At 40.1% G+C, this 25,819-nt stretch overlaps 1 protein-coding gene across 1 annotated transcript in view; it reads right to left on the bottom strand.

The window, feature by feature from the left end:
• Window positions 1-25,819, bottom strand: part of LAMA4 (laminin subunit alpha 4) — a 149,830-nt gene that overhangs the window by 58,458 nt on the left and 65,553 nt on the right. The window contains exons 5-12 of the mRNA XM_065888640.1: window positions 24,253-24,467; window positions 21,938-22,033; window positions 19,924-20,075; window positions 17,784-17,894; window positions 12,045-12,156; window positions 8,836-9,003; window positions 6,422-6,615; window positions 608-724 (exon numbers count right to left, since the gene is read on the bottom strand). Coding sequence (XP_065744712.1) covers window positions 608-724; window positions 6,422-6,615; window positions 8,836-9,003; window positions 12,045-12,156; window positions 17,784-17,894; window positions 19,924-20,075; window positions 21,938-22,033; window positions 24,253-24,467 — 1,165 coding nt within the window. The remainder of the gene's footprint in view (window positions 1-607; window positions 725-6,421; window positions 6,616-8,835; window positions 9,004-12,044; window positions 12,157-17,783; window positions 17,895-19,923; window positions 20,076-21,937; window positions 22,034-24,252; window positions 24,468-25,819) is intronic.

The raw sequence follows: 25,819 nt of genomic DNA, 5'->3' as shown, positions 1-25,819 counted from the left end.
ACCAAGGGGGGAAAGCTGTGGGGGGGTGCGGATGGTGGTGTGCTGAATTGGGTGATTGGGATTGACATGTATACACTGATGTGTATAAAATTGACGACTAATAAGAACCTGCTGTATAAAAAAAATAAAATTAAATTTAAAAAAGAGTACTTTCGTGATGCATTCATCAGAAAATTTCTACTTTAAAAATGTGACATTTATTGATATTGAATATCAGCTTTATTAAACACACAACTTACAAGTAAAGAGTGAGTAGGATGTATCTAGATTTACACTTTCTTCAGAACTTTCTGTGATTATCTGTGCTGAACGAAATGGCAGACATTAGCCATATGTGGTGCTGTTGAGCACATGAAATGTGGCTAATGTGACTGAGGAATTAAATTTTAATTTTATTTCATTTTAAGTAATTTAAATTTAAGTAGCCATGTGTGGCTAGTGGCAACTGTACAATGAAAGGAACTGAAAAATTCAGTCAACTGATCTTATTTTTACAATTCCTGCTAACTTGATAGATTGAATTGGAGTTGATTATTCTTCTGTGACACTGAGCTCCTTTTCTAACCTGCTATAAATACTAACCTGAACAAGTCACGTGTGTCCTTACCTTTATTATGTCATCAAGTTCTGAAAGGGTCATCCGAGGCATTGTCAGTGAGTCGGAAGACATCCTCAGAGACTCGTTCACCCCTGCCATCTGTTCCCTCACTCTGTCATGCTGTTTCTGCATGAGGAAGAGCAAGGGAGAGAGGAAGAAAAGGTCGCTTTAGATAAAGAAGGCATCAGGGATAGTGCTGTCAGCTTGCTGCCACTGCACTCCGACAGATCCAGGTTCCTATCCCAGACCCACCAATGAATTGCTGTGTCACTCTGGGTAATTTGACCCGGCCCAGCCTCAGCTTTCTCATTTATAAAATGGAGATAATGAAAGTAAGCACCTCAGGAGCTTCAAAGAACTTAGTTATGATTATTACTTACAGTGCCACCACATCAAAGAGAGTTGACACTCCAGAGAGGGCCCTTGCCTCTTTCTCCATAAATGTGAAATGAGGCTAGGGAGATAGCATTGAACAGGCTCTGTATTTGCAGTAATTGAAAACTGAATTAATTCCAAAAAGCATTTATCATGTGCTAACTTTGGGCCAGGCACAAATAGCTCATTTGGACAGGAATAAAGTATATACAAAAGAATCTTAATGTCCTTTCAAAATTTTAAAATGGCCCTATTATCAAAACATAAAATTGTGATCTCGCTTCCTCCTACTCTGAGCTCTTTATGTTAGATGCTCAGATGTTCTGAGGAGGGAAATTGCCCAAGTGTGGTTATATTTTTTTCTTCTCTTTTTTCAGTTTTTTTTTTTTTATTGAAGCATAGTTGATTTACAATGTTGTACCAATCTCTGCTGTACAGCAAAGTGACTCAGTTATACACATGTATACATTCTTTTTTTAATATTCTTTTCCATTATGGTTTATCACAGGATACTGAATATAGTTCCCTGTGCTATACATTAGGACCTTGTTGTTTATCCATTCTAAATGTAATAGCTTGCATCTACCAACCCCAAACTCCCAGTCCATCCCTCTCCCTCCCCCACTCCCCGTTGGCAACCACAAGTCTGTTCTCCATGTCTATGTGTCTGTTTCTGTTTTGTAGATAGGTTCATTTGTGTCATATTTTAGATTCCACATATAAGTGATATCATGTGGTATTTGTCTTTCTCTTTCTGACTTACTTCACTTAGTATGATAATCTCTAGGTCCATCCATGTTGCTGCAAATAGCATTATTTCGTTCTTTTTCATGGCTGAGTAGTATTCCATTGTATATATGTACCACATCTTCTTCATCCATTCATCTGTTGATGGACATTTAGGTTGTTTCTATGTTTTGGCTATTGTGAATAGTGCTGCTATGAACATAGGGGTGCATGTGTCTTTTTGAATTATAGTTTTGTCTGGGTATATTCCCAGATGTGGGATTGCTGAATCACACAGTAATTCTATTTTTAGTTTTCTGAGGAACCTCCATACTGTTTTCCATAGTGGCTGTAACAACTTACTTTCCCACCAACAGTGTAGGAGGGTTCTCTTTTCTGCACACCCTCTCCAGCATTTGTTATTTGTAGACTTTTTTTTTTTTAATTTTTTAAAGTTAATTTAATTTATTTTTGGCTGCATTGGGTCTTTGTTGCTGCACGCAGGCTTTCTCTAGTTGCAGCGAGCAGGGATACTCTTCGTTGTGGTGTGCGGGCTTCTCATTGCTGTGGTTTCCTTTGTTGCAGAGCACAGGCTCTAGGCACGTGGGCTCTGTAGTTGCTCTAGGGCGTGCGGGCTTGTTGTGGCACTTGGGCTCTACAGTGCAGGCTCAGTAGTTGTGGCACACGGGCTTAGTTGCTTTGCGGCATGCATTGGCAGGCGGATTCTTAACCACTGCACCACCAGGGAAGTCCCTTTTATTTGTAGACTTTTTAATCATGGCCATTCTGACCAGTGTGAGGTGGTATCTCATTGTAGTTTTGATTTGCATTTCTCTAATAATTAGTAATGTTGAGCATTTTTTCATGTGCCTACTGGCCATCTGTTTGTCTTCTTTGGAGAAATGTCTATTACGATCTTCTGCCCATTTTTTGATTGGGTTGTTCCAAGTGTGGATATATTTTCTGATGAATACTTTAACTTATACTTTGACTCTGGGGTTCTAGAGTCAGGGATCTTATGATTTTGACGAAATATTGTAGAGCTTCAGAGACTGAAAGCAACACAGAATGAAATTTAACATGCAAAAAGTAAAAGACCCATTTTATAATCTGAGTAAAAAATGAGCTGGTTACTTTAGAAATGGTAATTTAAATTAGGGTTGAAATTTTTGTTATGGTATAATCTAGGATATCACAGAAATAATTATAAAAGCCTACACTTGAATGACATACTTTAAAACTTTCTAAGTTCATCTTAATGTCTTTTCTCACTCCCTAGACTCTTTTCTGATTTAGTGGAAAAGAAGAATTAAACCCATCTTCTCCAAATATCTTGCTACAGGGAAAGACATAGGTCTAGGGACAGAAAAGTATCTCATTTGATCATCCTCTTAAAGCAAGAACATTAAAAAAAAATCAATTTCCCCTCAAAATCCATCAAGCTTCATACAGTGCGACTATCTGGGGTTAATTGTTCTTGTCTTCACAAGGAGAGGTAGTTAATACAGCTCTACACAAAAGCAATATTTTAAAGTATGTAAGGAAGCGAGGTCAAAAAGATTGGTATTATCTAGCTGTCTCAGAGCAGTTTTCCTGTTATAGAGTTTGAGATATGACCCCTTCCAGAAGCGCTTCTATCTGAGTTGCCTTAATGGAACACAGCTAACACCCTGAAGTAACAACCAAACTTCAAAGCCACGTGTGAACAGCACTGCCTGATAAGCTCATTTGCAGTAGTTGGAAAATGATATGCTTCAAATTGAAGGGTTTCTGTCATTTACCAGATATAGCATTAGACAGAAATGAATAAAATTAGCTTTGAAACAAAGATATTCCCACGGAAAGATGGACAATTTGAACAAAAGGAAGTTTAGAAACTAATAATTAGTGAAAACGACAATAATTAGCACTATTTAGCATGCTTCAGTATCCATTTCACGTATGCAAAAAATAAAACAAAGTTTCCTGACACTTAAAAAGAGATAGAAACAGTCTTGGGAAGGTGGAGTTTTGGAGTTTATGAGAATACCTAAACAGACAGAATCTCATTTTCTTTTTTAAAATTTTTAAATTTTATTTATTTTTTTATACAGCAGGTTCTTATTAGTCATCAATTTTATACACATCATTGTATACATGTCAATCTCAATCGCCCAATTCATCACACCCGCCCCCACGGCTTTCCCCCCTTGGTGTCCATACCTTTGTTCTCTACATCTGTGTCTCAATTTCTGCCATGCAAACCGGTTCATCCGTACCATTTTTCTAGGTTCCACATACATGCGTTAATATACGATGCTTTTCCCTTTCTGACTTACTTCACTCTGTATGACAGTCTCTAGATCCATCCACGTCTCAACAAATGACCCAATTTCGTTCCTTTTTATGGCTGAGTAATATTCCACTGTATATATGTACCACATCTCCTTTATCCATTCGTCTGTCGATGGGCATTTAGGTTGCTTCCATGACCTGGCTATTGTAAATAGTGCTACAGTGAACACTGGGGTGCATGTGTCTTTTTGAATTGTGGTTTTCTCTGGGTATATGCCCACTAGTGGGATTGCTGGGTCACATGGTAATTCTATTTTCAGTTTTTTAAGGAATCTCCATAATGTTCTCCATGGTGGCTGTATCAGTTTACATTCCCACCAACAGTGCAAGAGGGTTCCCTTTTCTCCACACCCTCTCCAGCATTTCTTGTTTGTAGATTTTCTGATGATGCCCATTCTAACTGGTGTGTGGTGATACCTCACTGTAGTTTTGATTTGCATTTCTCTAATAACTAGTGATCTTGAGCAGCTTTTCATGTACTTCTTGGCCATCTGTATGTCTTCTTTGGAGAAATGTCTATTTAGGTCTTCTGCCCATTTTTGGATTGGGTTGTTTGTTTCTTTAATATTGAGCTGCATGAGCTGTTTATATATTTTGGAGATTAATCCTTTGTCCGTTGATTCATTTGCAAATATTTTCTCCCATTCTGAGGGTTGTCTTTTCGTCGTCTTTATGGTTTCCTTTGCTGTGCAAAAGCTTTGAAGTTTCATTAGGTCCCATTTGTTTATTTTTGTTTTTATTTCCATTACTGTAGGAGGTGGATCAAAAAAGATCTTGCTGTGATTTATGTCAAAGAGTGTTCTTCCTATGTTTTCCTCTAAGAGTTTTACAGTGTCTGGTCTTACATTTAGGTCTTGAATCCATTTTGAGTTTATTTTTGTGTATGGTGTTCGGGAGTGTTCTAATTTCATTCTTTTACATGTAGTTGTCCAGTTTTCCCAGCACCACTTATTGAAGAGACTGTCTTTTCTCCATTGTGTATCCTTGCCTCCTTTGTCATAGATTAGTTGACCATAGATGCGTGGGTTTATCTCTGGGCTTTCTATCTTCTTCCTTGATCTACATTTCTGTTTCTGTGCCAGTACCATATTGTCTTGATTACTGTAGTTTTGTAGTATAGTCTGAAGTCAGGGAGTCTGATTCCTCCAGCACTGTTTTTTTCCCCTCAAGACTGCTTTGGCTATTCGGGGTTTTTTGTGTCTCCATACAAATTTTAAGATGATCTGTTCTAGTTCCATAAAAAATGCCATTGGTAATTTGCCAGGGATTGCATTGAACCTGTAGATTGCTTTGGGTAGTATAGTCATTTTCACAATGTTGATTCTTCCAATCCAAGAACATGGTATATCTCTCCATGTGTTTATATTGTGTTTAATTTCTTTCATCAGTGTCTTATAGTTTTCTGCATACAGGTCTTTTGTCTCCTTAGGTAGGTTTATTCCTAGGTATTTTATTCTTTTTGTTGCAATGGTAAATGGGAGTATTTCCTTAATTTCTCTTTCAGATTTTTCATTATTGGTGTGTAGGAATGCAAGAGATTAACTCACTTTTATTTAGGAAATTTTACAATGACTTACTAAGAGAAAGTGATGACTGAAAATCAGGGCAGAGAACCTAATTTAAGTTGGGTTTGCTGACAATAAACATAGCTAAAGTAATGAGTTTGCACACAGTTGCTTCCTATTTTTGACATTGCTTTTCCACTCTAACCTTTATAAATATGTCCAAAGAGGCAGGTGTCTTCCTATCAGAAGATGACCACTCTTGGTGATGAGTGTGTGCATCACTTGGCACAGAAGTGTGAGCATCACCAGTTCTAAGTCTGGTGGTATGGGCATGCACAAATCCTGGCCCCGTAGGGTGACTGCCTTGGCAACCTCTGGCCAAGCCTGGGAATTTTTCTCACCTCTTTGTAATTGTATGACCTTAGCTTGAATTAGACTCCCTATCTCTGCAGCTGCTGACCAGCCAGGCTGTGAGATCTGCTTTTCAGGCCCTTCCAAAAATTATACACATCTTTACAGGAACATGGTTCCGGGTTGCTTTGGGATTTTTACTGCTCTCAGTATAAAAAAAGTTAGGCACAGGAATCATGCCTTGTCTACTCAGTTGCAAGAGCAATACATCCAACACAGGTGGACACAAGCACCAGGAACAACTGCATTCTTATCAATACACAAGCTCAACAACTACAATGGTTTCAACTTGAGTTTAGGTGTACACACTTATATTAGCAAATTATTGTGGCGAAAAATGTACAGATAATTTTAAAAATAAAGATTTAAATGTACCAATATTAAAAAAAACTGTTTACCAACTGTCCCTTCTTGGCATAACTTCATGTTGTATATGCCCGAAATGCATTTACAGTTAGAGTGTCCACTGTACCTTGTGATCCCGCTGCCTGGCTGCTGTGGCTCTGTTCATGTCTTCAGCATCCCTGATATGGTCAAGGGCCAGGTCAAGTGACTCCTGGAGGTCTGACAATTTAGCATTATAGTCGTCCAGCTGCTCCAGGACCACAGGAAACAGAGAGTGAGTATCGTTGTACTGCCACTGCCAACTCTCAGCCTGGCTCAGCACTGGGAAGAAAGGTACATAGAAACTCAGTCTGGGCTTCTCCCTTCTCCTCCCATCCCATCCCGCACTTAGAAAGATGCAAATTCATCAGGGTATGTCTTCTTTAGCAATAGCGATTGAAGCTGTTGTTCACAAAAACAGCCCCATCTTTGATATCTGAAGTTTTAAATACTATTTTGTAGGGTTTGGGAGCCCCTGGACCACCATTAGCTAAAATGGGAGTTGATTAGTTTTCCCATGAAGATTATGCTTTAAGTAGAAATGATGTAATTAAACTAGGTTTATTATTACCGAGATTACTAATAATTTGACCATACAAAGGAAACTTGGATATACTACAGTCTTACTATTAGAGACAACCCCAGTTGTTTTGTCTGTTACTGGCAAATGATGTTCACAACCATTCATTTTCTGTATTCTCTCCAGGCAGCTGTTTTTACTTAGCTCCTTTAGGTCAAACCTAAATCATTATCTTGGAAAGAAGATTAAATGGCAATGATATATTCTTAGACTTTGCATATATCTTAATTCTCTGATCAAAGTTACACACATTGACTATGTGCCTTAATTCTATTTTTTCTCCAGGGACTATCAGTCTGTCTTATTGAGGTTTTCTATTTACTTTCATCACCATGAGCAGAAGATACAAAGTTCACGGCTGAGTTGAGAAAGTGGTTGAAAATGCATTCACTAGGCGGAAGGCGGCTAAGTAGGAGATGTACTTGGTTCCATTTCCCCAGAACAGTCTTGTTAAATCTCAAAATAGGCAAGGAGCGTGAAAGTATCTGGCTGTGACATCAGAGCTCCAACCTTCCTGACTGCTGGCCTCATCCTGACTCTGAAATGGGCCTGAGATTCTTCTTTATTTCTTACTGTTTCTAAGACCTTATAAGTTTGCTATCACAATAGGCCTTTATGTCCAGAATGTTCCTCTTCGAGAATATTCACAGTAAGTTTTAACAGAAGTTGATAGTGACAATTGTAGGAAAATGATCTAACGTAGGCGTTCCTAACCCTTTCTGTATCATGGGCCCCTTTACAATCTGGTGAAGCCTTCAGAGCCCTTCTTATGTATTTTAAAATGCACAATAAAAATACATAGAATTAAAAAGACCAGTATATTAAAAAAATTGGTAATATGTGCTTCTTTATGAATGCATTAACTAACAAGATTTAGAGGTGAGACCAATAACTGCTAAAACTTTGAATTACTGATGAATTTAATGTTGTGAGATTAACAGTAACAACTAAAATATGATATGCAAACCTGGAGCTTCTTTTGTTGATTGTGTAGATTAAAATGGACACAAATTCTTTGTAACTCTTCCCATCAAGAGCAGAGTCTTTTTCCTCACCCTTGAATCTGGACAGTCTTGATCAACAGAATGAAGATGACATTGCTGAGTTCCAAGGCCAAGCCTCAAGAGACCTTGCCCTTTCCATTCCTGCCCTCCTGGAAGGCTTCTGACATATGAACGAGCCTCAGCTAGCTTCCTTGAGGATAAAACCCCACATGGAGGGAGAGGCCCAGCCATTTCAACTAAGACCCCAGACATGTGAGTGAGCTCGACCATGTCACACGGAGCAGAGATGAGCTATCTAGGTTGAGTCCAGCCCAAATTACCAACCTATGAAATCACAAGCAAATAAATGGTTATTGTTTTAAATGAATATGTTTGGGGTGGATTGTGAGATACTAATTTATAACTGATACAGTGACCAAGTCATAGATTCACTAATACTACTGTGGTTTGTTACCTACATTAATCATTAAAGGAAATGTTCAATTTCCATTGAAGGCTCAAAGTCATTAAAAAGTCATTCATGGACATTGGAACATGAATGTTGCTGGGCTTGTAGCTTTACTGTCTTCTCAATGAGACTTCTTATTGTAGTTCTGGTAATTGGTTCCCCTTAGCTTTCCTTCCCTTGTTTTTCACCAACTGCTAAGTTCCTATTTCTTCTCCTCAGGAGTAAAATTTTGTAGATTCCTTGTGGAATCTCAGCTGTTTCTCAAAAGCTCAAGGTTGGGTCTGGATCTAAAAATCCTGGTCATACAGTCAAGTTGTCCTGAATGACTCCCTGAGGCCACGTATAAACTAAATAACTGAATATTGGGAATTGGTTGCTTTGACCAAATGTTGCCCTGTGACTGGGGGTCCTCTCCTGGACCCACAAAGGAAGCAGACACATGCTGGGCTCTAGGAGTCGAATACACCTACATTCATAGGCTTCATCTGCCTCCTCATCCACAAGTTCCCGTTGGGTGAGGAACGGTTGACGGCGTCGGATCTCCTCAAGCATCTTCTGGGCCAACACCAGCTTCTCAGAGATTTCCTCAGGGCTAAGTTCCCGATCTTCCCCATAATAGAGCATCTTGTTGTTGATCTCTGAAAGGAAGGACACGGTGAGAGAAGACAGTAGGGAGAGATGACTGGGCATTTGACAGCGATGTCACTGAAAACACGGACAGTGAGGACAAAGGGAAGGGCTGATCCTAAAATGGAAAGAGAGACTCAGCAAAGACAGCATGCTGATGTTCATGCTGTGAATGTGTTGGCATCAGAGTTCATCATATATTCCAGGGAGAGGTTAAACCCGAGGAAATCACTCTTCTTTGCTTTTCATTTGGTGTCTTCAGAACAGGAATGGAATTAATACAAAGCCTGCCCTGATTTCAGCTGAATCTGATTTCTATTCTGATTCAAAACTGTTAATATTTAAGACACACAAATCTGGGGTCTTTGACCAACCTTTTATATAAAATACATAACATGGAGAAAATGTTCTGAGGTATCTCCTGTCACATGCAGTAGGCATTGGAGATATTAACTGCAATTTAGCCAAGGATTTTACCCAAGCTCTAAGCCAAAATGAGTGTATATTGACGGTTGTTTAAACAAGTCTTTCAGATTGTCGTACAGACTAGATACAATATAGAGGTTTGCTATAGTAGGATGTGAGCTTTTGCTCATTAATATATACATTTTTTTTGCAATTGCTATTTGCCTTCTGTGGTATGACTGCTTGTCAAGATTGTGCCGTTTTGACTTTGGGTCATTTTCACCCCACATCTTTAAGTAGGACGGAGAATTTCAGAACCAACAGGGACTGCTGAGGATCAGAGGCATTAGATGAGTTGTCTGAATACTGGCGGCGATGAGCAGGCCTCTGGCTCCCTCTTCCTACTACATATGATCAGATGATAGTTATGTAATTGCCACCTTGTCCTATGGCAGCTCCAGGAGGAAGCATTTTATCTCCCTGGCATAAATGAAATTGTCTGTCTTTGGTTTACTATGATCTATGTGGTTGGCCAGACAAGATGGGTAAACAACACTGGTCTCACATAAATCATACCAGGATAAGGGCTTGTATTTTATATGGATAATAGCTTGAAGGTCACCAGTAGTTATTTTAGAGGTGGTTTGGAGATGGTTGGCAATAAGGAATGACACACTATTGGTGTTGTGAAGCATCCCTGAACTCTGAAGAGAGGGAGATAAATGGGAGAAGAGGTTTTCAGTGTTGTAAATATTACTGAGAAAGTTTTAGGGAAACCAAGATATGTTAAAAAAAAAAAAAAGAAACTTCTGAAGGGATTAAATATTCACTTTTCAAGTAAAGTCTAAAATATCAACTCCTGAAATAAACTAATCATAGATACTTTTCCTCAGATCTAGCACTTGCAATGCTAGATTTCTTGGCATTTTGATGCAGATATTATATTTACAATATGGCTTATTTTATTTTAGCCACATCTGGTCTAGATTAGAAAAAGGAAATACACAGAACAATATTTTTGCCTTTGGTTTTTGAGACTGTTCATATATTATTTTAAAAAAGGTAAGGGGCTTTCCTGGTGGTGCAGTGGTTGAGAGTCCGCCTGCCGATGCAGGGGACACGGGTTCGTGCCCCGGTCCGGGAAGATCCCACATGCTGTGGAGCGGCTGGGCCCGTGAGCCATGGCCGCTGAGCCTGCGCGTCCGGAGCCTGTGCTCCGCAGCGGGAGAGGCCACAGCAGTGAGAGGCCTGTGTCCCGCAAAAAAAAAAAAAAAAAAAAAAGGTAAATTATTGTTTCCTCTTTACATTTCTTTTGTATTTTTTCCTTCTTTCCTATGCCTTAAGGGTCAAATAAGAGGACTTAGATTCTTTCCAAATGAAACAACTTAGAATCAAAATTTGAGTTACAACAGGAAAGGTGACATTTTTTTCTCAATGGCTTAATAAGATACTGGCTTTATTTGCTGCCTAGAGGGACATTTATTTCTTAATTAGATGAGATCAGCTAATCTAGGTTTAATCTTACTTTTCAAATAAATCAACAGTAACTCTAAAATATTATAGGAAAAGAATATTTTATTCATAGATGCAAAAGCATGAGATAGTGAGGATGGGAGCAGGGGATGTTTGAAATGCATACCATTTGTTTCTATTACATATTATGGGCACCAAAGGAAATATAGCAAAAGATTAATCTTGGCTCCATACATCCCTTTTCCTGGAATATGTTCTCTATAGCTCAGTGTAAAGATATGAATCTTCCACTGTGGGTCCCTTTACTGTCGTGTGCCCTTGAGATGCACCTGGAGTTGTCATCCAGCTCTTAATATATAGGATAATAAAAACTATGGAAACACACAAATACTGTATCTTAGCAGACTGTAACCCAAGGAAATTCTCTTTATCTTAGAACAAACACAATCGCCTGTTTTCTGTTGGTAAATTGAAGGCTGGCTTTCAGTGTGCTATTAAGATAGTCTTCAAAATGCAGCCTGCACTTGTGAGAAGTTAGAACACAAATAAGTAAACCCTCAAGAAGAAAGGTAAAGTCTGCTACAATTTTATGCTTTAGGGCAAAGAAATCTTCCACACCCCCTCTTGGCTTTTCTTCTGGATTGGGGACCAGAGCATGCGGCCTGCCTGGTTCTTGGGAAAGCATTATAGACACAGTTTAGGACGATTTGGATTAGTGGACAGTTTACTGCCACTCTAAAGGCAGTGTTTTCACAGCATATTATTGAGAAAAATGTGACTCCTACTCAACTCTTGCATTTTACAGACAGCACAGCATGTAATTTCCTCTACCAGAAAGGTATTTTGGCATTCCATTTCTGTGAAATGCCTAGAAAGGGAATGATTTTCTACATTTATTTTTTTGGCCTTGCTGCGCCGAGTCCTAACCACTGGACTGCCAGGGAATTCCCTCTACCCTGTGCATTTATTATTGAAAATAGATAGTAAGCAGAGATGAGTGCTCAGAAGTCTCAGGTAAACAAACTTGAAAGATCTTACATGAGTTTAAACCTATAACACTCTAACAACAGGTCCTGGCACACAATAAACACTAACAGTAGCCACTATTTTTATTGTTGTTAATAACATGAAAGATTCCTTGATATGAAGCTAAACCAGAAGAGAATATATTTACCTTGGATTTTATCCCTCACATCATGGGCTTGCTCTGCAAGCTGAGTTGCGTGGTTAATGGTATCCATGCTTTCCTTCTGAGCCAACTGGCTCTTTCTTGTGGCTTGACTTTCCTATAAATAATCCGCATAAATACCAGATTAAATTTGCAAGAAGGAAAGGTTGTGTATGTGCATGTGGGGATGGGTGGGCATAATGTATTCCATAAACATAAATTTCTCTGACATGTGAAAGTTCTAGAATATAGAACATGGTCTCAGAAATCATGCATGAAGACGGATGTGATGACCCACTTTAGAATTATAGATGCTATTCCTAAGCCATCAATCACAGTTCAACCCAAACCAACCATCTTATATATGTAATTTACCCTCTGAATTTTTATTGTATCTCAAGATGCCAGACTAGGGAATTAGCCATGTCTGCTGATTAGTTTGTCATTGTGCTGACTGAAATGATTAAAGGTTCAAAGGGAAACTTGTTGAGAAAGCAGGCAGATCTCAAAATGCTCCATGCATTCAGTGGCTTCTGGGTGGTCCAGCCACTGCTGCAACTGAATTGCCACAGAGATTTAAAGGATTATGCTCACTGTGCTAAATGCTACTTTCAGTGCTGCCTTTCAAATTCCCATCAACGTTGATGGCACTTGTGCACAAATAACTACTCAAGTAGCTTTGGCTCAGAGTGAATGAAGTCCTTCCCTGAGAAGCCGTTTTCATTCTTTCAACTCTGTTTCACAGAGCTCCCACGTAGGATTTGTCAAAATGAAATTCCAGCTCAAATGTGGCTCCTGAAGAAAGGATGTGTGGGTGTGCATGTGTACGTGTGTATTTCTCTCTGTATGTATAAGGTCAGAAGCTGATCTAAAAAATGGTTCAAGGCCAGGACACAGGCCTGTATGCACAGCATGGGGACGTGTACTTCCTTTTGGCATCAGAAAGACTGACTCATGGGTATATTTGAGAGGAGGGAGAGTTCTTCAGTCTGACATTTGGTGAAGTGCCCACTTGCCTCGTCCAGTGTCTTTTTGGCTCAGCTCTGTGACAAAGGGCTGCAGTACCTGACTGGACTGCAGGGTGATCTGCTACACAGAGTTCTGGCTGGTAGACTCCCCCAGGACAGGAGAGTGGCTATTTCAAATTTCTCTCCTTTCATCCACTGTTCCAGCTGGAGGACTAGGCCATGATTTTACCTGGAATGTTTTTACACTTCCCAAGCATAACCCAAGCAAGTGGCTCTTCATCAAGGAAGAGAATGCAGACATGGTATCCTAGCAGACACATGCCCCAGGAGCCTTTCATCGGGCATTTTATCCGAAATCTCCTCCATACAAAGCTCCCTGCGCAGCAAGACTGCGGCCAGCAGCCCCTTCCCTAAAGTGTGGGCTCTCTGAATGGACACTGCAATCTTGAGTCATGATGTTCTTTCCCCCAATTCCAGTCTCCCTCTTATCCTGTTCTAATGCTTCCCAGAGACACAAAAATCTGTGGCCACTTTAAAATTAGATGATACAGAAAATAAGATCAATCTATTCTTGATGTCACCCCTCCCCGCCTTTAAAAAATAGGGACACAGACATATAAAACATTAAAAAAATTTTAACAAGTTGATTTTTGGTCCAGTTTAAATTGAGTTATACTTAAAAAACACAACATGCGTATTTTTGACTTTGGCTTTATCCTTCAGGGGAAAAGATTTATTGTTATTACTGTGTTCATTTAATTGATTTCTTGATATGGAAACTTTGAGAATTATTGAAGTAATGAAAGACAGCTGGCAGATGTCATAGCTCTAAGACAACCTCTTCTGACAAACACCAGAGGGCGCTTAGATATATGTATTTAATAAAAGACTGTGGCAAAGAGGAACATGTTACTTTAAATTGCAAAATTACTGGATATAATATATAGTGACGCCTTATTTGAAAGTTTTACTTTTTCTTTAACTTTGATTATGGAAGGAAAATAATGATACAGGCACATGGTAAAACAGGTGCACCCTGCTTTAAGAAAAACTGAAATTAAAAAATTAGCTTTCAACTATAAGCCGGTTGATGTTTAACATTACAAATGGATTAATCATTTACTCACCTCAAGAGCGAATTCTCCTTGTACATATTTGATATAAAAAGTGGCAAGAATTTTATTTATTATACAGTGCATAAAGTATAGTGTACCTAGAATACTATTAAATTGAGGATGATAATATCTAGGATGGCCATATACTTTATTGTTTAAACTGGGACACTTTTGAGAGTGAAAGGGGAACTTTTAATAATCACTCTGGGAGACAAGCATAAACAGGGGCAGTGCTGGACAAAATGCTAGTAGGAATATTGGCGTGCCATTTCAGAATCTGTACAGTGATATCTAATTTGGGTTTAACTATCTCCTAAACATTGACTTCCTAAACATTGACTTTCCAGCCTTGATCTCTTCTCTTGAGCTACAGACTAAAATCTCTGGCATCCACAGAGAGCTCACCCTTAAAAGGTCCAGGGAAATCCATTCTGAGTTTTTAGTCCTGGCCATCTATTTCTCCACGTCAGAGCTTACATCCTTGCAACTCTTCATATCCAATTGGTCACTGAGTCATTTTTATTCCACTTGTCATTCTGGCCTCTCTTCCTGGTCCCCACCGCCACAATCTCATGTTACCACTGCTCACTGCAAATTCTTTTCCAATGAAGACAAGGCAGGAATTGACCACTCTTGTTTGGACTACTGCGGCAGTCTACTGACGGGTGTCCCTGTCTTCAGAGTCTTAAACCTACCATCCCCGCTTCAGAGGAATGTTTCTGAAACTTCACACCTAATCAGCTCATTGTTGTAGGTAAATGCTCTAATATCTTCCAAAGTCCACAGGATGAGCATGGTGGGAAAGGTTCTTCATGATTTGGCCTCTGAGAACTTCTTCAGCATTGTCTTCTGCTCCTTGCTTTAATATTCTGCAAGGCCAAGGCCAAAGTTCTTCAATCTTCTGGTCAATTGGAATTGAAACATATTTTGACTTTTTGTCTTGTCTTTTTATCAGGATTGGAGATCAGGCTCGGAGATCAGGCTCAGTTGCTTTTGATGTGTGGAAGTGACCCACTTTCCTCCCAACCCTAAAGATCTTTGTACGTGTTGATATATGGGGAACTTTTGCTGTGGCTCCACATAGGGAAGGAGTAGGGAGGAGATGGAGAAGTGGAGGGAATGGTGCAGCACCCTCCTGGGCCAGCCCTTGGAGACTGGGCTCTACAGTGTGCCTTTTAGATCCAGATGGCAAAGGGCAGCACTGAGATTGAGAGAGGGCCACCATCTTCACTTCTGCTTGTAGCCTAGTCCCACTCTGACTTTGAGCATGGTGGCTTTGGGAATATGGGAGAGTGGAATCTTGACATAGGCTTTGGTACTTTCATTACAGACATGATCAGCACTGGCACAAGTGAGACCTTTTTGAGCAGCAGCTATTTGGGAACACAAATGCATGGGCATCCTGTAGGGGTTTCCCAGAAGTAGCAGGTGGGAAAAGGCAGTAAGATTTATCAAAAGGGGGCTAGAGGACTTAGATATGGAGGTCGGGAAAAAACACAGTAACTTTAGGTTAATATAAATTGTGAGATTTGGATTACATTAGATTCATGTGACAGGTACTTTGCATACAGAGGTACAGCTGACCCTTGAACAACGTAGGAGTTGGGGGCACCGACACAGTTGAAAATCCATATATAACTCTACAGTTGGCCCTCTGTATCCGAGGTTCTGTATCTGTGGACTCAACCAACTGCAGATCATGTAATACTGTAGTACGTATTTACTGAAAAGAACCTGCATATAAGTGGACCCGTGCAGTTCAAACCTGTGTTGTTCAAGGATCAACCATATTTTCAAGTTCAAGAGGCAACATTACTGTGATTTTTTTTATCACACTGTGGGAATCTACAGTGGAATCCTTCACTCTAGCTAAAGCTAAATATTAGTTATTTTTTTGATAGAAGGCTTTCTAAGATAAAGCTTTTCTTAAATCCTTCTAAGAATCAATTATGGATTTTTCTAGACTAAGGGCTTGAAGGATGCTTGAGAAGTCATTAAGACCCCCTCTGGGTGTTTGTTTCAAAATGTTTCAGCAGGTTCCTTCACCATCAGGACTGTTTGTGTCATAGCCAGAAGGATGTTATTTTCAATAAGAATCGATGGCAACAGCTGGGTGAATGCTCCAGTCGCTTTATCATCAACTTTTGGCTTTGGTGGTCTGTTCTCATTGTTCAGGAGCCTTTTCTGTGATGTCCCTTTCAAGCTTGCACTATTTCCTCCCCATGAAAGCCTGCATTTAACTTATATTGGAAGTAGGAAAACGGTACAACAAAAGAATCAGTAAGTCCATGTCTGAGCTATGGGAGGAGCTAATCTTGGTGAAAACATTTCCTCAAGAATTTGAGACACTTTCAGTAAGTTATAGCCATGACACAAATGAAATTACAACGAGTTTTCACAAAGATTTCTTTCCTGGTATTTCCTTTGAAACTTAAGCGATCTCACTGCTCTTCAAACGCTCATGGTTGGATTAACATGCTCCTTTGCATGGGAGGGACACAATTTTTATATGCATTTAAAAGTAGTTGAATCTTCCAAGGATCCAATTAGAGTAATTCACATTTTTAGAAGCATAATCTCTTAGTTTAAGAGGTCCAAGGTCAAAAGAGATTATCAGAGTTATTTTAACCTTTATTTTTGTAGAAAATGAGAATTGTTTTTGAAAAGAACTTCAGCAATTTATAACATCAAACATCAGTATCTGAAAGCAGAAATTCCAGAGTACTCTGGGCAGAACTGGTGGAACATAATCAGGGAAAAAAATGTGTTCAACATTTTAACATGTTAAACATGGCGCCTTGTGGCTTAGTTGTATTTTTTTTATTAGTACAGAGGATGGATATTTTTCCATTAGGCTCTTGGGGAATGTATTTAATAGTCTCTCACATTGACTTTGCTCATGTTTTAATGTTTTTCTTGTTAATTTTTGAGAGCTTTTATAAGTCATATTTCCCTTGACATTTTTCTTAGTCTTGGTGACTTTTTTCATTTATTTAGTTGTTTTACTATGTATTTGAAATTTTTTCTTGTCAAATCTATTATTTCTTTTTATTACAATTCTTCACACTATATTTAAGTGTATTGTTATTTCCTTTCAAGGTTTAATAATTATCTAGTTGTGTTTTCTTGTAGATTTGAGATTTAAACTCGTCTTTAATCTGTCTGAAATTTATTTTAGTATATGGTATAAAATGAGGGTCCAAAGTGGGTTTTTTTCCTGCCAAACTGCAAAATTGCTTTCTCAACACAATTTCTCTTCTTTCCTTTTATTATTTAATGCATACTTTAGCAAACACTTAAATTTTATATTCTATATAATGAAGTTTATTTCTGGGTGTTCTATTGCTCTTAGCCATAAAATGTTAAGGTGAACAACTGAACGACTACCCTAATTAAAACATGTATCAACCGTATTTACCAGCAGCAAATACAATGAGAGTTTTCCATAAACCTGTTTTTTCAAGGAAACCAATTAAAATGGGAAGACACAGTAGAGACCAAGTATATTAACTTTCTCCTCAGGTCTTGCCTTGATTTATTTTAAGGCACCTGGGTCACTGCATTTTTTCTGGGCTGTGTTAAGCCTCAGTCATTTGTGACTAGCCAGTCTCACACCAGCTAAATCCCATCTCTGAAGTTAGTCCCAGAAACTGAACACGTACCCTTCCAGCTAATTCCTCCACGTCAGACAGAAGGCTTTTCATTGTGTTTTCAGCATTGTTGATTTGTATCTTTCTTAGGACATACTGGTTTTCTCTTTCTGACAATTTTGTCTGTGGAAAAAAAAACACGTATTTTTCCATAGTCAGTAGATGTGCACACCAGGTTTGTAAAAATATGCAGAAAACTCTTTCAGTGCAAGAGGACTCAGAGCAGAGTGTGAGCCTTTATTCTCAAAATAGTGGGGTCCACAGGCTACTGCAGGCTGGTATGAAGTTTGAGGTCTGCACAAGGGGGTGGAGGGCCCTAGGGGCAGAAATTCTGCAAGCTCCACGTACCAGGCTGGAGATTCTGGCTTGGGCTGTGCTGGTTCTGGGGAAAGGGTATCTTTTCCAAATCTGCACAAAGGCACAATATAGACTGGCAGTGGCCTTGGGTGTCTGAGCCTTAAAACTTCAATTTTGCAGGTCTTGGAGGAAATGATAAACCACATCAATCAGTGCAAATGGAGTTTAGAAATTCACTTTCCTCTTTTTGGTGTAAGGAGAACAATTCTCTTTATTTCAGACCATTTTCCCCTTTCTTTTCCATTTTGAGCCGTTTGGTCCAAATGCAGCTTTCCTTCGATTACTTTGGAGTAAGCCCTTCAATCTTGGCACTGACTTCCCATCAGCTATAATATTATTATATATAATATAATATAATATAATAATTATTTCTACCTTGAAGTTGTGCTGTTGGGGAAAGAGGATTCAAGTGGTATCAAAAGGACTGAGTCTGGGTAACTCCTCTGAGAATCAGTGCCTTCATGTGTCCAAACAGATGAGTCTGGTTAAGAACAATTCCTAAACTGGGAATAGAGTACTTACTAAGATTCCATCCAGACCATCCAGGTTTACAATTTTGTGATTTTTGTTTTGTTTTACACTTTGCACATTTGGGCAATTGCTGTGGATATCATTTGCACCTCCGAAAAGCAGAGTAATGAGCACTTTCTATGTTAGGTACTGTTCTAACTGCTCTGCATATAACAACTCACTGAATTCCCTCAACAACCCATGAGGTGGGTGTAATAATTATTCTCAATTCCAGATGAGGTAACTGAAAAATAAAGAGGTTAAATAACTTACCCAAGGTCACATAGCTAGTAAGTGTCAGAGCTGGGATTTGAATCCAAGCATTCTGGTGTCAAAGTTTCTGCTCTTAAACCATTATGCTAAACTGACTAACAAAGTAAAAAAGTATGCTGGTATTAATTCTATTATCCTTTCAGCAAATCATTATTGTTTTAAAAAATATACGTTGGTTGTGATTGAAGCCCATGATTTGCGGGCCTCTTGCTGTTGTGGCCTCTCCTGTTGCGGAGCACAGGCTCCGGACGCGCAGGCTCAGTGGCCATGGCTCACAGGCCCAGCCACTCTGCGGCACGTGGGATCTTCCCAGACCGGGACACGAACCTGTGTCCCCTGCATCGGCAGGCGGACTCTCAACCACTGCGCCACCAAGGAAGCCCTGAAGCCCATGATTTAAAGGGGGAAAAAACACCTCTTAAAGCTTAGATATACAAGCACTGTTATGGTTTTTGACTATTGCCTGCCTTTCACTTGCTTATTAGATGTTAACCACTAGATCTAGGCAGAGAAACAGAGCATGTGAGTGTGCCTGTGTATTTGAGTGTGTGTGTGAGATGAGAAAGAATGTGTGTCAGTGAGAAGGAAAGGTAAGGGCAGGAGAGAGAGGGAGGGAAGAAGGAGGAAAGAGAGAATGAGAGTGTGTGTGTTAGTTTTTAGAGAAACTCCTGAAAACACAGCAAACTGAAGCTAAGGTAATGGTATGTCTGCAGTGTTGACTTGAATAACCAATGTACAGCTCCACTGAAATAAGAGTGTTTCTCCTCCATCAATAGCTTTGTACACAGATACTAGTTTTTTAGTCATTTCATTTTCCCTATTAACCTTTTTAATAGACGACAGCTCTTGGTTTAGGCTGGAGTTCATGACTGTAATCAACTTTTCATAATTTCCTAGGTCTAACAATCTGTAATATAACCACTGGACTCATACCAAAATGGACAGGAATTAGCAGGAGTGACCCTATGAAACCAGAATGAAAATACACAGAAGGTATACCATTCCTGCATACTTTGAGGAGGTAGATGGTGGAGTTGATTTCATTCACATGCCTATGAGCAGCGGCACCAGATGACACACTCAACAGACCAGATTTACTTTCTTCAATGGAGAGCGCTGCTAACCGAAGGTCATCAGTCAGATCCCAGATGCACTTATCACAGCCTGGGGGTAAAGTGGGTATGTCATTTCTTCAAAATCAAAGGTCAGCTGGGAAGCGTACTGCTTTAAGTCGATTATTATATGCACTTTCTTGGTTAATACTACTTGTAATTTTGTTTCCTGAGGAGTTGTTCTGGGCCAGGAAATAGTCCTTACACTCAAAACAGAGTAGGGCCTAAGATGAGCTAAAGTGTTAATCGGGCACTTAAAACGTAACAAAAAAACAAACACATGCAACTGAAAATTAGGTTAACATGAACACTAAAGGCTGAACTGAGAAAGAAAGGAAGCACAAAGGGCAAGGCATCTGAGAGATGGGTGGCAAAGGAGAACCCTCTCTCCACTTTACTTTGGTGGTAGGAAAGCTATCTGGGATGACTCTCTCCATGTCAGGCTTTGGGCTTCTTCTTGGTGCCGGCTAGTGAAGATGGAACGTGCCAGGTATTCCCCCTCTCCTGGCAGCTTTTCTTACTGCCTATTCAGGCTCTAATGCCTTCACCTCACCCCAGGGATGTCTCAGCGCCTCCCCATGGCCCGACCTCCTGTCGGGATGAATGGTTCAGCAGAAGCAGGTCTGCAGGGCATCACTGTTTGTGAATATCACTCCCTGATAGCTGACGAACCTGCACACATGGTTAGGTAGGTGGCAGTTCTCGCTGCTTCCTGCATTTCACGTTTGAGTTCCTCTGACCACTGTCATCACCCCCAGGACCCAGCGCCCTCCTGTGACACACACACAAAGGACACCCTTTGAAACTTTTCTGTTCCCAATCTCTTTCCCCCAGACTGCACTCTCTCCTAGAGAACTGATAAATGGAGACTAAAGTGTTAATGGTTGTTAATATGTTAATTTGTTATTTGAAGTTCAACGCAGACTTCCTCATATGCTCTCAAAGGAATGGTTCCCCAGCCAGTACATCAGGCTGGTGGAAAAGATGCGTAGGGCCAAGCAGGCACCTTGATGTCTTTAAAGTGACCTTGCTTAGGGGGTCACCTATGCTGTCAGTGTATAAACTCTGTCCTGCTTGTGCCTCCCATCCTATGTCACCTTCAGTAATATTAATCTCTTGTGCCTAGAGGGCCTGAGCAGCCAAGATACTTTTGTTTGGGGGAAGGGATATCTAATATTAAAGCAGTCTTTAAACCACTCTACCTAAAGCCAAATATTACTTTCTTGATAGAAGGTTTTCTAAGGCAAAGCTTTCCTTAAATCCTTCTAAAAACTCAATCATGGACTTCTCTAGGCTAAGGGCTTGAAGGATGCTTGAGAAGTCATTGAGACCGGGTCTGGGCATTTGTTTTGAAATGTTTCAGCAGGTTCTTGCACCATTAGGAATACTCATGATTTGAATAACCAGAGGGGCCCGAAAGAAAAGGCAGCTCCATTTCATAAGGCCTGAATATTATATTTCTGGTGCCACTTCAGATTTAGAGTGATTTGAGAAAAGCCACTTAAATCTCTTGGCATCTCAGTTTCCCCAATGTTGTAAAACATAGTCTGTGGATTACTTTATCTGAGGACCTGAAGAGATAATATAGAAAAAGGAGCTAAAATGAACTCAGTCACTGGGAACTGTATTTCCAACTTAGCCTTTACCTACTAAGTAAGATGCCGAACTTAAAGACTTGATAAAATAAATTTTCTAAAATAGAGCTGTTTAAATGTAAATCACCTATCTGCCCATTGGAATCAAGTGGACTGAATGTCTTTTGTTTAGGGTCCATTTGGTTGAGGCACAGACAGGGTTAAAGCCAAGGGTTGGACTCAGGCAGTTTCTAGAGAGTATTGCATAGCTTTTCTTAATCCTACACCTGCAGCACATTAGAGAAAGTGGGGTTAGTCAATCATGTACTGTTATTTTTACTTATGGTTGGGCAGTCCATGCCTGTAGGGGGTTCAGAACCTTCTTCCAAGCATTCTCCGGTTACGCTGTCACATGGGCCTCCCCCACAACTGCACACTGTGGGAAACAAAAACAAGAGATTAGGGATTCATTTCTTAATGCCTAAAATATGGCAATGTTTTTGTGGTTTGTAGAAATACTGGCTATCGGTATATAATTCTTCAATGGGGATTAATTATATTCTTTCTTAAGATCGTGTGGAATACATGATTTAGTGATTATTCCTCTCACCCAGTTAAGCCCCAGCTCAGGGAGATTTTCAAAGGTGACCCTGGGGCAAAAGTAAATCTAAATGTTCTAGAATTCCTTTCCCAACTATTTGAGATTCTGACATGACTCTGCAAATGCTTCAGTCCAAAGAGCTCCTGGTCAGTTTCATAAGGTATAAAATGATCACAGAGTCCATCACTCAGCTGGAATCTGAAAGCCATCCTTTCATCACAGTCAAATTCTCCAGTTAATCCAGCTCCAGGTTTGATTACTGCCAGGTGTGAGTGAGGAGACCCAAGAGCGATTCTTGGGTCCCACAGTGCTTGACTTTTGGCAAGACTGACTCCAAACCTCCAAATGACAGCTATCAGTGGGATAGCTAGCAACAATGTCGTGGAAAGAATTAGGACCATATTTACATGAATTTAGAAGATCTGGGTGCCCATTATTAATCTACTGATAATTTTCAAGAATGCCTTTTGGAAAAAACCAAAAACAAAACCCCAATCTCACTAGACTGTTCATTTTCCACTGAGTTTTGGAGTGGAGATTGATTTTTTTTAACATCTTTATCGAAGTATAATTGCTTTACAATGGTGTGTTAGTTTCTGCTGTATAACAAAGTGAATCAGCTATACATATACATATACATATACATATATCCCCATATCTCCTCCCTCTTGCGTCTCCCTCCCACCCTCCCTATCCCACCCCTCTAGGTGGTCACAAAGCACTGAGCTGATCTCCCTGTGCTATGTGGCTGCTTCTGGAGTGGAGATTAATTTTTAATATTTACAAAGGATTTCTTAAGCTATCTAGGCTAGCAATAAGCTGGAATTGTAAATTTCCTCCCACCTCTTAACTGTCTTAACAGAATAATCATAAAAAATTAGCTTCAAGGGTAACATACATTTATTACATTTTGGCTGTTGAATGTTCCACAAAATGTAGATTTATTAAACAATTCAGCAAGATCATGCTTTACTGCTTCTAGCATCAGCTTCTTTTCTAAGACTGATCTGCATCTCTGTAACTTAAACATGAGTTGACATATTGATATGAGTCAATATTTTGAGAATCAGGATGTCAATGTTTAAGTCTTTGATTTTGCCAACACTCTTTCTGATGCCCACTTTCTCTCTCTTTAGTCTGACTGGGCACAGAGCTCCTCTCTCCACTCTGTTATTCTCGGGGTTACGCTTCTATGCACATAGCTTTCCTGGAAACATGTTTACTTGTATTGCTTCTGCAGATCATATTTGTTTTCTTCTCAATTTCAAACTCTTCACTTCTTAAAAATCTCTTCAAGTGGAAATCTGTTTCAGTGAGAGAATCTCCAATTGAAGCATGCCACAAGAGCACAATAACTCTCCCTCACTCTTCTTCCCCTCAAAGTCACGTAAGAGAAGGAATATTCAGTCTCAGACTCCCTTTAGTCCTAGAGGAAGGCAATTTAACTTTTCTTCTGAAGACCTTCACTCTCTGAGGCAAATGGATTGGAGAAATCCTGAATAAAATGTGTACCTTTCAGTCTAACTGAAGTCTGACCAGGAAGATTTCTTATATTATCCCTGAAATATTTACTCTGATAATTTGAGGAAATAGGGGGATGATTAAACTACCTACGGCTTGCTAATCTATTTCACTGAAATGTTGATTTTACCAAACGTAACTAAAAAGAGACACATAGCTTGCAGAGTAAGAAAATTGATGTCAAACATGCAAACTTTCATTCAGTCCTCTGGTCAATGACAGGTAATCTATGGAAGTCTGATTTACTTATTTGATCAAAATTGAAAGGACATGAAGATGATAAGACAAAAGTTCACTAGTGTTAGTGTCTCATGGTTCATTCTACCCATGAGCTAAGCTACATTAGTCTTGATAAAAATATCGACCCCTAGAAGTATGGGATGCACATTCCTATATTGCCCTGGAAAAGTGTCAAGGGGGTAACTGCAATATTTCCCCAAGATAAATTCATCTAAATCCAGCACTGACAGAGACCCTGCTCCTATCACACATGTGCTGCCTGGGTAGCTGCTGCAGCATGCACAGAACCATACCTGCACAGTTCTTGGCTCTCCTGGCATCCCCATAGTAGCCAGGTGCGCAGTGTTCACACTTGAATCCGGTGGTGTTGCGTAAGCAATTCCTACACTGGCCAGTGACCTCATCACAGTCTTCAAAGATCAGGTTAGGATCTGAATTTCCACTGCAGTCACATTTCTTACAGGTGCTTCCAATCAGCAAGGGGTTTCCATAGTAACCAGGAGCACATCTGAAGGGGAATCACATGTTAAAAATTTAGCATCCACAGTTTTCTTCCTTTTTAGCTTCTTTCCCACCTAGAAGAAAGTGTAATGAATATTTGTGTATTGTTCTCCCAGAATTAATTCCCACTCTCCCATCTTCCTAATAGGACCAGACTTTGTTTTTAAGGAACTACCCCTCCCCATTGTGTTGTATAGCCCATTCAGTTCGGCGAGACCTTCAGGTGCAGGAGTGTCTGGATATGACCAGGGTGGGGGCATTTCTGGTCACTCCAATGACTGGGGTGCACAGCTGGCATACGATGGTGGTACTAGATATGCTACATTTGGCCGTGAGATATGCCACTAGGGCATAGCTAAGAATTGCCCCAGACAAAATGTTAGTAATACCTTTACTGAGAAACACTGGTATGTATTCTACCTTGCCATAGTGAATTGTTCTGATAACCTAAACCTGAGCCAGCCAGTGCCTGGCATTGTCCTGGCCAAAATGGTTTGGCTCAGGAGTGATTCAGCTGGAGTGGAGCTCAGGGCTCTTGTTTGAGGGTTGTGTGAAGGTCTTCTCTCCCTCTGCAGGTGAATGAAGAGGCAGGCAGCACGCTTAGCTCTGGCAGCCATCTTGTGACTGAAGGAAGACAGTGTGGAGACAAAGCAGAGGGCAGAGCTGGGAGTACCACAGATAAACAGAGCTGGGGCCAGATGGCCATTATTCTGTATGTTTCAGATATATGAGCCTACAGAGGCCAGGTGCCTAACTGCATTTGCTGTGGAGGCAGAGCTGAGGCCTACGGTCATGCCAGCTGGCCTTAATGAGAGACTCCAGCCCAGGTGGAGAGCAGAGGGTGAACTACTTCCAGCCTTTGCTGGTCTTGCCAAGCTATGCACTCTGGGGGGCGGCTGCCTCTGACCAGAGGAAAAGACCCTTTCTCTACTTTTTCCAAAAGGTAACCTGTCGGCCAGCAGAGGCCCTGCTCTGAGTGATGGGCCCACAGGCCCCACCTAAGGGGGTAGCTGCTTCTCAGCTCCTATCAACTGTTTCTATACTGTAGCCTTGAGGAATGAAGGATCTATGTTGTCAGATCTTATTTTTAAAGGAAAAAGTTGATATTCGGATTTTTATGTGAAATCTCAGTTTTTAAAGGTTGGCTCAAACTTTGTAAGAATACTTTTTGAGGCAAACTACACACTTTTTGGCTGGCTGTGGCCCCCTCTCTGCTATGGACCTAAATCAGTGTTGAAGACTGGCTAAGGTGGGCTGAAGATGCTTTGGGAGTGGCTGGAAGGAATGTGCAGTCACACCGTCATGGGGCTGAAGGTCAGGCACAGGAGTTAGTTTTGATGAGAAAGAAAAAGAAGAGAG

The sequence above is a fragment of the Phocoena phocoena genome, chromosome 12, assembly GCF_963924675.1.
Source record: "Phocoena phocoena chromosome 12, mPhoPho1.1, whole genome shotgun sequence".
Classification (NCBI taxonomy): domain Eukaryota; kingdom Metazoa; phylum Chordata; class Mammalia; order Artiodactyla; family Phocoenidae; genus Phocoena; species Phocoena phocoena.
This window is presented reverse-complemented; position numbering and strand designations above follow the sequence as displayed.